The sequence below is a fragment of the Phalacrocorax aristotelis genome, chromosome 5, assembly GCF_949628215.1.
Source record: "Phalacrocorax aristotelis chromosome 5, bGulAri2.1, whole genome shotgun sequence".
Lineage (NCBI taxonomy): Eukaryota > Metazoa > Chordata > Aves > Suliformes > Phalacrocoracidae > Phalacrocorax > Phalacrocorax aristotelis.
Genome location: NC_134280.1, coordinates 2,413,005 through 2,425,484, shown reverse-complemented (window position 1 = coordinate 2,425,484; position 12,480 = coordinate 2,413,005). Strand labels below are relative to the sequence as shown.

Here is a 12,480-nt window from a genome sequence, read left to right as displayed (position 1 = left end):
TCAAGCTGGTTGTGTACACCATGATGTGCTGTGAGCGCCCTTTGAACAAAGGTCCTCAGAGTTAATGTTGCAACTGCTTCTACTGCTACCTCATTTTTAATCTTTAGCCTATCTTGGACACAATATACAGGGATTTCTTATTGCCCTCTCATGGAGACTGCCTGCTACCATATGCGTAGTAGCTGAAGCAGGTAACCGCTGTGTTCAGGTACAAAATAATTTGTCCTGTTCATTCGCAGCCCCTCGGCTGGACTTTGCGGTGGCTGTTGCATCCTCTGCCACCACCTGGGCTCTTTCGCAATGCAGCTTTCTGAGCAAAGCCAGTTTGTTGTGAGAGCGATTCCCGCTCCTCAGCGTGAGTACATCAAACATGCTGCAGAAACATCAGCTTTATTTAGTCACTAATTTACAAGTAATAACAGCTTTTGACCCCAGAACAGTTGCATGAAAAACACATGCAGATGAGCTCAGCAAGCAGGAGAGGCTTGCGGCTTTGGGTTTGTTTCCCCTGACCCCCCCCCCCCCCCCAGTTAAATGTTGGTTTGAGACATTAAGCTTAAATGTTGCTTATATGGAAAAATGAATATATTCAAACATAACAGCATAGCCCAGAAAAATATTCTTTTATGGGAGAATGACTAAATTAATACTTGGTAGTCTTAATCTTAAGTACATGTATAGGATTGCTGAGGTTCTGAACTGGATTGCAGGTCAGTGTTATGCTGCGATGCTGAAATGTTTGAAAGGCGAGGCAATGGGTAAAAAAACCACCAAACTTTTTTGACATTGGAAGACACACAGGCCTCATAAGCATGGCTCATGCTTTGAAGGGCTGTTTCACAAAGATTTTGCTCTGCAGTTACTTTTTCTTTTTTTTTTCTTTTTTTTTTTTTTTTAAACCTCCTGTGTCCTGCGGCACTACCAACATGGAAGACAAGGCACTCGTTGTTGGGGAAAAAAACCCATTACAAACTGTTCCCTAAGGCTTACAGTTTAAGTGCCGTTGTGTCTGGGCCATGCAGCTAATGCCTGATGGACAGAGGGGCTCTGGTTTAGACAGCTTCGACGTAGTTGGCTGGCAGCATGCCGGTCTTGCCGGTCCTCTGGACAGTCCCATACATCCAGCCTTCATCGATTGCTTGTACATTGACAATTGTGTCACCGTCTTTGAAGGAAACCTCGTCAGCATCGGCTGCCATGTAGTCGTACATGGCCCGGTAGGTCTTCTAAGAAAGGGGGGGAAGAGACACGTTTATAGCCCCACCATACAGCAAAATGTAAGAGCAGGCTTGGGGCAGGGTCTGTTTTGGCTCAGGTCAGTTCCCTAAAGGTACTGCTGGCAGGCTCCTGGCTGGGCTCTTAAATTGCCTGCTTTCAGATCACGTGTTTCGTCTCACTAACCAAGTGCCCTAGTTACCCAAACACCACAGTACCTTACGTTAGAGCCTCTGTGTCTTAGTGACACTGAAGCCAAACAAAGTGTTTTTGCGGTGACTTTGCGTACTATCAGCTGGAGGTAGCTCCAGCTGTAACTTCAAGGGGTTGCCCCCCAGCAGCTGGTGTGGGGAGGAGATGCCATACCCATTGTCATGTGTCTACGCTTAAGACTCGGTCTCAGGAGTAGGAAGAAGTGTTAATTTAAAGTTTTCAAGAAGAGGTGGGGGTGTGTCCCCCTTCAGTGACTCTTACACCAGCACCTGGTTTTGTACCAAGCGGCAGCCCTGGGCAGGCATGCTACCGCCTCCATCCTGGAGCAATGCCAGCTGCCGCCTGGCACGGCAGGCACCATCAGCTGGTGGGACCTCAGGCAGCCGGATTAACTCCTCCAGCAAGAGGGGGCGTCGCTGCCTTAATGCACCCGCTCAAGGTTACTTACGCCAGCAGTAGACGGGTGAGATGGCACCGATGACACCGTTGTTTGCTGGGTGGCAACTGAGGATGACCGTTGTTGTGGTAACTCTATGGTTTTAGCATGTTTGTAGCCCACTACAAAAGGAAAATATATTTTGTATTGTTTGCTACAGACTTGGTAATAGGGTTAGAGCTGCTCTGACTAAAGATCATGGGACAGGGCAAAGGTGGGTGAAATCTGCCTTTTACCTGCTGAAATATAGCTTTACATCTATTGAGTTATGGCTATAACCAACATTTTGCAGGTGTACTCCGGGGCTTTTTCCTGGCTAAAGGACAAGCTGAGCATGAGCCCATGACACATACCGCCTGGCAAGGTGGTCTGGACACCGGTTGTCCTCATATGTGAATAAATGGCATTTCTGTTCTCCCCGTACCTGTGGCCGTTGTGGTGAAGAAGCCCCCATTGCTGTAGTAGGACAGATGTTGATCCACACCATCCGAGGGTTCGGATTTTTCATCGCCACCACTGAGGCTCAAGGCACTGGCAGAACGGGAGTGCTCCCGGCTGCGGCGCTGGGCCTGGACTGCAACGAGAGCAGTGGGAACCACTTTAGGGCTTTGCTTTGTAGGGAGCTGCACACAAAAATATATGGGTATATACACATGTATATAGGCTACTTCATACACACACACATACATATTCTGTAAAAATACCCAGAGCTCTATCCTTGCTACCAAGCGTGTAGCAACTGTGCTTATAGTGAGTAGAAAAGTGACCCAGGCCACGTGCATGCAAAGCACAACTGGTTACTCTATTTTACAAAATTAATGGAAAAAAGCATGTGTGTTAATCAGAGACTGTTTTTATAGTTCCTCAATGGTATTTGTCAGGGCTTTTCAAAAGCATTCTGTGGTTGCCATGCTGAAGCTCTGCTCGGGCAGGCACAGTGGTGATTGATACCCCCGTTATTTTTAACACCCTGTCTGAAGTCAGCACATAGGGCAACGCTTGCGGTCTTGCATAGGCAGAGTGCCAAAGCCGTGCTTGGCAGTCCCCAAGCTGACAGTTTCACTGACCGGATTTGCACACGTATAAAACCTATTTTGCACAAACAGAGCAGCCTATGGAACAAACCAGAGATCATATGTAAGCTTCTGGACTGAATATTGTCTTCTGCCGGGTCGTAGTCAAAGACGGACCCGGGATTAGTGCGCCACACACGAAGACCTGCAAGAGAAATAGTATTTTCTGAGGAGAAGCTGTAGCTCAGGCAACTTTTAGAGAGCTTGAGCAGCACATGTCTGTCCTGAGCAAGAGTAAAAGCATATCAGAAAAGGGTAAACAGTATTTAATAAATTTGTTCTCAGATCTATAGCACAGATTAGCCTGGCTAATATAAATTTATCTACATTAAGTAAGTGTGGTAAAGTATTTCTCTAATATGCATGGAGCTGAAGTTAAACATATAAGTAAAGGTCTTTTCCAACCTAAATGTTTCTATGAAAATCTAGCATTACATTACAAGGTTGGGCAGAAGGGGAGCAGCAGCCCACAGACAAGTTACAACTGCTGTAAGAGAATATTTTCAAAATGGACTTTGATAAAAACACCATCTCCAAGCATTGATAACTTTGCATTTATACGGCTCAGCTTAAATAAAACAATTCATCCAGGCCAGCTTGTGTTTTGTGCAAATGAAGTGCTCAAGCCATTAGAAAACCTGGGTCCTACTTACCTGTGAGTGTCTCTTGATCCTGGTCCACACGCTTTCGCTCCATTTCTACTACCCGCCTTTGGATGCCCCTATAGCTAATGTCACTGAAGTCCTGCATGTTCTTTTTCACGCGTTCTGTAATGGGGTCGGTAACTACGGGGGTGAAACTACCTTTGCTTTTCTCAAAGTCTTCATGGTACTTCACCTGCAATTGAAAATGAAATGTCAGGTCGCTGTAGCTTAGATGAATAATCTTTATTCCCGCTTACCTCAGGTGAATTTCTAGTAGAGAGGTGCACTACTATGCTGAACTTTATCCTTCTCCGAGCCGAGGAACAATGAGAGGGAGCCTAGTCCCAACCATGCCTTTCCTGCAGTCACTCTTGCCTTTAGCATTTCAGAATTTGGGTACCCGAACTTGTACATTATCCTTGAGCTGCTAATCCCAGATGGTCTCGGGAAAGACATTTTTATTTAAATCCCTTGTGAAGTTAAAAATACATCTATAAATGCTCTTACTGTAGAGATGTGTTTCTGGGTCTCTCGTACACGCCGCATTTCAGGTGTATCCAGTACATACGCAGCTTTGCCTTGTACTTGTTTTCGGAAACTATCTGAATAAAGAACCTGCCAGATGGGAAAAAAGAAGTGAGCACAGGGCACAAAACTACTTCTGCATCGTGAGGAACGAGCTGTACTGAAGCAACCCGGCAAAGAAGAAGGGGGAAAAAAGCAGCAGCAGCTGTGTTGGTGAATAACAGAATGCAAAGCAAAATTCTTTTTCATAATTATACAAGACAAGGACAGCTCTCGACTTGATCCCAAACATTCCTTTTCATAGCTAAAACATCCTTACCTTTTTTTGACCTTGTAACAACAGGTAGAGGTAACACAGCCACAATGTTCTAAGCAGTATTTTCATACATTTGACATGCACCTCACTGACTTCAGTCAAGTTACCAGTGTGAACCGGTCAACAGGATTAGAAATACTACAATTTTTGCTGCATTTGCAGGGTTTCTTTTTGGAGTGGTAACAGTTGCATCGTGCTTCTCTAATGCAGTTGTCGTATTATTGGCTTTATCGAGCAAGACATGACAACATTCCAGCTCGGGCTGGCCGGGGCTCTGAACAACCTATCTGGTTGAAGGTGTCCCCGCTCACGGCAGGGGGTTGGGCGAGCTGGCCTTTAGAGGTCCCCTCCAACCCAAACTGCTCTATGACTCCATGATCTGTCATGTACATAGACCTTCACAGGCTAGGCTACGTCTGGATTTACCTCTGGAGTAACAGGTTAGCGGAGAAGGGCCGAAAGAAGGCCATCTCCAGATTTGTCATGTTTTTATATAGACTGTCAGAAATCGAACATAAAATATACTGTTACAGAAAAATGATCATTTCGTATAAAGTCACGCACTTTCAGACCAGTAAAACCAGAAGATATTTGCTAGAGACTCGAATGCAACGTACGTTACTTGAAATTAAACTGCCGTTTAAAAAAAAACAACCCCAAACTAAAGCAGTTCCTCACACAGGAAGAAATACTCAACTGCAGCAGAAAGTAAAAAGCAAGTATTAAGGGATTTGATTTTAGCATGGCTATTTCATACTCCCAAACTAGGTAGCTAGGGAGTTATGTTAACATCTGCACTGTTCATCTGAGTAAGGGTTTCAGGGATTGAACTACTCTTGAATGTATTTTCATTTATTGGCTGACTAGAACATACCGAGCTGATGTTTTCTTGATTGCGTTTAGCTCTCTCCATCTCTGGAGTCATTGGCGTTGGCGTTCCTTTCGCCAGATGTTCCTTGTACAAAACCTACAGGGTACAGAAAGGTGTCCAAAATCAGGTTGGAATAATTCATGGCTCATTCTGTAAATGGTGTTATTGTTTAAGTATAGTCACCACTGCAGGGGTAAAAAAAGATCTTGGGAAATAAAGCAGCTAAAAAGTTATTTGCTAGAGCGAAAGGTAAAAATCAAAGGGAAAAACAGGCAAAAGTAAGGAAAATTGAGAAAACAAGGCTAGATTAGAAGTGGAGTTTTTGTTCAGAATGGTTATTTTTAATATAAGGTGATTGTCTTTCCTCTTTCAGTACCGAGCTAATGTGTTCTTGATTGCGTTTGACTCTCTCCATCTCTGGAGTGACCGGTGTGGGGGTTGCCTTCCCTAAGCCTTCTTTGTATACAACCTACAGATCACAAAGTAACTCAAAGTCACAAATGTGCAAACTAAAAACTGTAACGTTACTGGTTTTAGAGTAAACACCATCCGTTATGAAAGGAAAAAAAAAGGTCAGAGGAAAAATAGTATTAAAAAGTTAATTGACAAAAAAAAAATCTTTTATTATAGTACTTAAGAGATGACTTTCTAAGTTTGAGAGAAAAAAAATTAGAGGGTTAAATAAAACCACGCAGACTTAAGTTATTAAAAAAAAAGTGCTCTATCATATCCCCTTTACTTCCTCCAGACAATACCGAGCTAATGTGTTCTTGATTGCGTTTGACTCTCTCCATCTCTGGAGTGACAGGTGTGGGGGTCGCTCGCCCCAAGTTTTCTTTGTACAACACCTGTGGGATACAGAAGATGTATCCGGTATCTTAAACACCCCCCAAAATCAGAAGGATTTGAACACAAATTATTACTTGGTTATCAAATATCCAAAAAGTCACGACTGATTACGATATGCAGCACTGCACAAAAGCCAAACATCTACTGCTGTAAGGAAGGGTAAGAAAAATAAACTGTAAAAGAAAAGCTTGTTATTTTTTTTTTGGTTAACAAAGAAGGGCTCTATCCAGCTACGACTACGACGCTGGCTCCGTGGGCGCAGGGAAGCTGCCTGCAGCCCGGGAGTGCTATTTGAGAAATGTTTTATCTGTATTTGAAGCAATTCGCGACCGTTCTGGGGAGGAAGGAGGGAGTTTTGTTGCCACACCGACACTGGGTGTCTGGTATCACTGCACCATTACGCCTCCGCATCTCCCCAGCCCACGAGGCTGCCTAAGAGCGATCGCTGATACGCCACCCAGAACAGGAACAGTCTCGGTCCTTTTGTGTCACCCTCTTTAAGGCACCCTAAGTCACCTGCCACAGCAATACAATCTCACATGGGTCAGAGAGGTGGGTGTTTTGGGGGTGGGGTGACAGGCTTTCCTGTTTGTATACTTTTTGCTAAAGCCAAATACCCCTGAAAAGCCAATGAAAGCTTAAACGCGAAGCACAGAGAGCTAAACTTGAATATCTTCACCAAAGGACGCTAAGCTCTTAATATTGTCTGGATAGAGCCCACAGATACACAAACCAAGTTGTAGAAAAGGCCTAAATTTCTCGATCAGACTGTTAACACTAGAGTAATTTTAATTTGGGAGTGCAGAATTTAATTTGCAGAAAGAGTTATATCTATTTTTTTAAATTAAAATCAACTTTCAGTAAGTAGTTAAAATGTTACGTTGTTAAGCACAAAGGAAAAAAGAAACGTATCTATTTTAAGGTACCGAGCTAATGATCTCTTGATTGCGTTTGACTCTCTCCATCTCTGGAGTGATTGGTGTTGGGGTCACTTTCCCCACATTTTCTTTGTACAAAACCTACAGGATACAAGGGAGTATCCAAATGTCATTAAAAAGGCACCATCAACAACAACAACAACAAAATCAAACCAAAACAACATACAACATAGCTTTTGAATCATTCCGCTCAGAAAGGGTTAGGTCTGGGGCGCAATGCTGTTCCCAAAAGAAGCTACGGGAGCTCTGCCGTTAATCTGCTGGGACGCAGGAGCGGCCCCTGTGTGGAATCAACTCCGCGTGAAAGCAGACTTGTAGTAAGAAAGGGTTAAAAAAATGGCTGAGGAACAATATCCATCCAAACAGGGTCAGAACTAGTTCTAGTAAAATCCTGCTTCGGGCAGTGTTAAAGAGAAGATACTAGGTTTGCTTGTAAGCACAGAAGGTGGGAGGTTGATGCTACACGGCAGATTCATTTTATGAAGTCAGAAAGCACAGGTTACTAGACCGCTACAGTCACGTTAAACACTTCAGTCAGTCAGATCTTTAGGAACTGGTTTCCTGTTAACAATACCGAGCTAATGATCTCTTGATTGCGTTTGACTCTTTCCATCTCAGGAGTGACAGGTGTCGGGGTTGCTTTCCCTATGTTTTCTTTGTACAACACCTATGGGACATAAGAAAGGAGCCGAAGAAAGCAACAATAAACAAAAAGCTATCTGTAGACAAACTGAAAGCATAAGACTTTTTTTCCTTGCATTTATTTTCTCAGGGCCTAGGTATTATATATGTTTTTAAAGAAGGTACTTAGTAATATTTTACTAGAGAAGTAGGGTTTGGCAAACTGGCTTTTTAACTACAGGATCACTCGTAATAAATAGTGTAAGTACTACATAAATGAGACCACAAAAATACCATCTTGAGGGGCTGAGGGTGTTATGAATATGTAAATTGTAGGTTTTAAAAAAAAACTAAAATCAGCATTGCAGAGAACATGAGTGGAGCTTGTTAAGTGTTTTTAGGATTAGAGTAGGGCATTAAAATCACTCTTAAAAAAACCACTAAAAACTGTAACAAGTTAAAGTCACCGCTGTAAACCACAGTAAGACATGAGTAAGAAGTAATCGCTTATATAAGCTGCTTTAGAGCTATTTCAGAACAAGCGTTACAACGTCCATTTATCAAAACCGTTAAAATGGTCTTTTAAATAGAGTTAAAGGGAACTTTTTTTCTTAGCGAAGTACCGAGCTACAGATTTCTTGATTGCGTTTGACCCTCTCCATCTCTGGAGTGATAGGGGTGGGGGTTCCAGTCCCCACGCTCTCTTTGTACAACACCTGTGTGGTAACGAGAAGCATCCAAAAAGATAATCACAACTCAGTAATAATTACATCCAATATGAAGTCAAGTATTTGAGCCTGCTGGAGCTCAGTCTGCTCTAATGTGCCCTAAAAGCTACCCCTGGAGCAACAAGGACTGGATTGCACCCGTGCGGGTCTGAAGGCAACGAGGCTTTGGTTTATCTTAGCAGGTGCGACAAATCCAACAGAGAAGCCCCTTACGTCAAATACGTTTTCATGGTGGAGGAGAGCTTTTAGGCTACCACTGAAGCCTGCTAGAAAGTCAGACCCTCCCCTCTCCTACGAGAACAGCGTTAAAATCAGAAACTGATAGGATTTCAAGGAACCCACACATACAAAAGAAAAGAAAGAACAGGGAGCAAAATGGTTAAAAATATTTAGGATAATGTAAATAATTAAATATACAAAGGAGTGGTAGGTCAGTAACATTGGAGAATATAGTACAGCAAAGAGGAAAGGATGTTTTTGTAAGTTGATTACATGGAAATAAGGAGAATTGTTCATTTTTTAATAAAGGTTAAAAAGTTCCGTTTAAGTGGAGTTAAAGGGAGTACGTCTTTTGCTCCACAAAATACCGAGCTAATGTGTTCTTGATTGCGTTTGACTCTCTCAACCTCAGGAGTGACAGGTATTGGGGTTCCTGTCCCCAGATCCTCTTTGTACAACACCTGTGGGTAACACGGCTAGATTAAACAACGAAAAAAGGAACAAGCAAACAGTAGTAACGTGCAGCTTGCTGAGAAAACAGACCACATGGGTTTCAAAGGCGCTCTGAGCCAAAGCTCGGAATAAAAGAGAAAAATTAAAATGCTCCTCAAAACTATACAGCGGAACACTAATGCTCTGCAACACCTCTTGGCAGCACGCTGGAATACCGGCTTTATTTGCTTCTCAGGAGCTACGTAGAAAAACTCTGTGCAACAGCAGACTGTTACAGATTTCCTAAAGGCAGAAAGTATCAAATACAACACCAAAGGAACAAAGAAATCAACCCTGTTTCATTTACTCCTTCCATAACCACCACAGCAGGTTACACTGGCATGTATTAGAGCACTGTTACACTGAGATCACAGCCACAGATTTGTAGCAGGCACTGAATAGTTTAGTTCTCATATATAAAGTAAGTAAAATCAGGAGGAAAAAAACCCACCGCACAAAACAAAACTAAGGATTGTTGTGACTAAGAAAAGGAAAATGGTGGTTTTTAAGAGAAAAAAAATTAGAAAGATAATCAGACTCAAAGGTGGAATTAAAAGTTATTATTAAGATGACACAATAAAAAAACGAGGAACCAGAAAGATGTAAGTAACTATTATGGAGGGGAAAAAAAATCTCAAAGGGACCAGGATATTATTTTTCGTGTAAGTTGATTATAGGGGAGCAAGAATATTTTTTTATGAGTTAAAAGTATTTAAAAATAGATTAAAAAGGAATTTTCTGGTTTTCAAAATAAAAAATACCGAGCTAAAGTTTTCTTGATTGCGTTTAACTCTTTCAATCTCAGGAGTGACAGGTGTTGGGGTTCCTGTCCCCAGATCCTCCTTGTACAACACCTGTGGGGTGACACGGCTAGATTAAACAACGAAAAAAGGGAACACGCAAACAACAGTAACACTCTGTTTGCTGGGAGAACCCACAGAACATGAAAGATGTTTTTCTGAGATGCCCTGAATACACATAGGGATTAAAAAAATCCATAAGAATAAAAAAACTAGTTTAAACCTCTGAAGATAGAGTTAAACACTAATACGCCAGTGTGACTCCTACCAGGATGCTACAATGCCTTCCTGACTTGCTTAAGCGCTTCTCCAGGAGGATTAAAGTCTTCTATAAATTATAATGAAGCGTATTATTGTCTTTCACCAGCAGCAAGGTAAGCTTTTTCCTGACTGTACTCAAGTCATTGCAGGACCAGGTCCCAACGCACCTCCCTAGAATTTTTCTCTATACACACACCTCAACAAAGAGTCACCCTTTCCCTGGGTGAAACGCTACCTGCTGTCCAGAGTTCTTCACCAAAGGCGTATGTGTGAAAACGGTACCTGAGAAATTCTATTTCCTAGTGCTCTCCTATCTTACATGACATCCTAATGCTACTGATTTTTTTACCCTGCCAACCCGGGCTCCCAACACATCTAGAGCAGTTTACACCGGCTGGAGATTTGGGCCGCTGTCTCTGTGGAACGACATTAAAGACTTCCTAAAGGAAAAAGGCATAAAATACAATGCAGAAGGAAGAAAGAAATCAATAAATACCGTTTCATTCCCCCATTCCATAAACATCACAGCGGGTTACACTGGCATGTATCGGAACACTGCTATACTGAGCTCATTTCCACAGATTTGTATCAGGCAATAAATAGTTTAGCTTTTATATGCGGTAAAACGAGGGGAAAAACCAACAACCAAGCTTTGAAGTGATTAACAAAAGGAAAAGCAGATATTAAAGAAGAAAAAAATATGTTCAGAGTGAAAAAGGAGGATGGGAACACAGAATCTAAAAGTTATCGTTAGTAAGCTCATCTACTCAAAACAAAGTAAGTAACAATTACGGAGGAAAAAATGCCAAAACATGGGAACAGGATATTCTTTTTTGTGTAAATTGATTACAGGGAAATACAAGAGTATTTTTTTTTATGTTAAAATTATTTTAAAATAGATTAAAAGGGAAATTGCTGTTTTTCAAACAAAAAAATACCGAGCTAAAGTTTTCTTGATTGCGTTTGACTCTTTCGATCTCAGGAGTGACAGGTGTTGGGGTTCCTGTCCCCACATCCTCTTTGTACAACACCTGTGTGGTAACATGGGAGTTTAAAAAAAGTTAAGAGAAAAAAAAAAGTACTGCATTTGATGAAGGTAACACGTATCCTTTTTATGCCCACTAAATATACTAGAAAGCAGGAAAAGTTAGGAAGTATAAAACAGTTAACAGTTGTGATAAATTCAGAGGAAGTCTTCTGATAGCTACAAATACTGCATCCGAAATCTTTAGATGTGCGTCAACAGAATAATAAAGCATTAGAGGAATGGAATCAAGCAAATAAAAAAACCCAGTGCTTTTTAAAAACACAAAATACCTTAAGCTTCCCCAAAACCAAAAAAGCTTTAAAAAATTAATAGGTATGAAGCATCAAGTGTTGTTATTACTATTAAAAAATCTTAAAAAATAAGTACGTAATATATAACTAACAATGACTAAAAAAATTAATAGCAGAAAGGGGATGTTTCTAAGTTAATTAGAGAGAGTAGAAAATTTACAGGTGTTAAATAGTTATAGGGAATTTTTTTTCTTAAACGACAAAAAATACCGAGCTAAAGATTTCTTGATTGCGTTTGACTCTCTCCATCTCAGGAGTTACAGGTACCGGGGTTCCAATCCCCAGCCCCTCTTTGTACAACACCTGTGCGGCAACAGGGACGTATTTAAAATAAAAAAAGGAAAGGACAGGAAAGGAAAGAGGAGGACAGGGAGGAGAGAGAGAAGACAAGAAATTTAATATAGTGAAACTTTGAAGTATGAAAAAGAGAGTTTTGTCAGCCTTGTCCAAAGGCTAGCAAAAAACCAAAAAGAATCAATTAAAATAATCGGCTAATAGTGCTACGAGGCTTGTTGTCATCTCACCTGGGCGCACATAACTAATGCCAGCAAGAACTGCAGGCGTGCTGTGCTGGAGCCGTGCTACCTGAAAACTCTTTGCATTTATGTCTTTTGCCCAAAGGAGTTTCGTTACTCAAGCAAAAGATCTTGAACGAGCAGCTTTGCCTCCCAGATTGTGAAATAGGCTCACAGCGTGAGAGCGCGCTGCGATGACCTCAGAGACAATCAAATGTAGCAAAAAGTTTAACAACAGTGGCTTCTCTGAACTGTGCCATCAATCTCGAGTCAGGACTGAATTTCGTGTCAGTCATGTCTGAATTGGGTCAGAGCGAGTCCAAATTAGTCCTAAGCTGCTCTAATTAAAACAGGAATATAGAAGAAAATTATGACATAAGAGTCATTTGACTGGAATGTGTTAGGAGTAGAAGCAATCTGGATAGA

The 12,480-nt window shown here is 41.6% G+C and overlaps 1 protein-coding gene across 1 annotated transcript in view; it reads right to left on the bottom strand.

Moving 5' to 3' along the window:
- Positions 1-374: 374 nt before the first annotated feature.
- The window catches only part of NEB (nebulin), a 141,204-nt gene continuing 129,098 nt past the window's right edge, over positions 375-12,480 (bottom strand). The window contains exons 147-162 of the mRNA XM_075092737.1: positions 11,750-11,842; positions 11,140-11,232; positions 9,902-9,994; positions 9,017-9,109; positions 8,325-8,417; positions 7,655-7,747; positions 7,069-7,161; positions 6,049-6,141; positions 5,670-5,762; positions 5,297-5,389; positions 4,089-4,196; positions 3,591-3,774; positions 2,990-3,082; positions 2,289-2,438; positions 1,877-1,986; positions 375-1,226 (exon numbers count right to left, since the gene is read on the bottom strand). Of these exons, the coding sequence (XP_074948838.1) occupies positions 1,053-1,226; positions 1,877-1,986; positions 2,289-2,438; positions 2,990-3,082; positions 3,591-3,774; positions 4,089-4,196; positions 5,297-5,389; positions 5,670-5,762; positions 6,049-6,141; positions 7,069-7,161; positions 7,655-7,747; positions 8,325-8,417; positions 9,017-9,109; positions 9,902-9,994; positions 11,140-11,232; positions 11,750-11,842 (1,749 nt within the window). The 3' untranslated portion in view covers positions 375-1,052. The remainder of the gene's footprint in view (positions 1,227-1,876; positions 1,987-2,288; positions 2,439-2,989; positions 3,083-3,590; positions 3,775-4,088; positions 4,197-5,296; positions 5,390-5,669; positions 5,763-6,048; positions 6,142-7,068; positions 7,162-7,654; positions 7,748-8,324; positions 8,418-9,016; positions 9,110-9,901; positions 9,995-11,139; positions 11,233-11,749; positions 11,843-12,480) is intronic.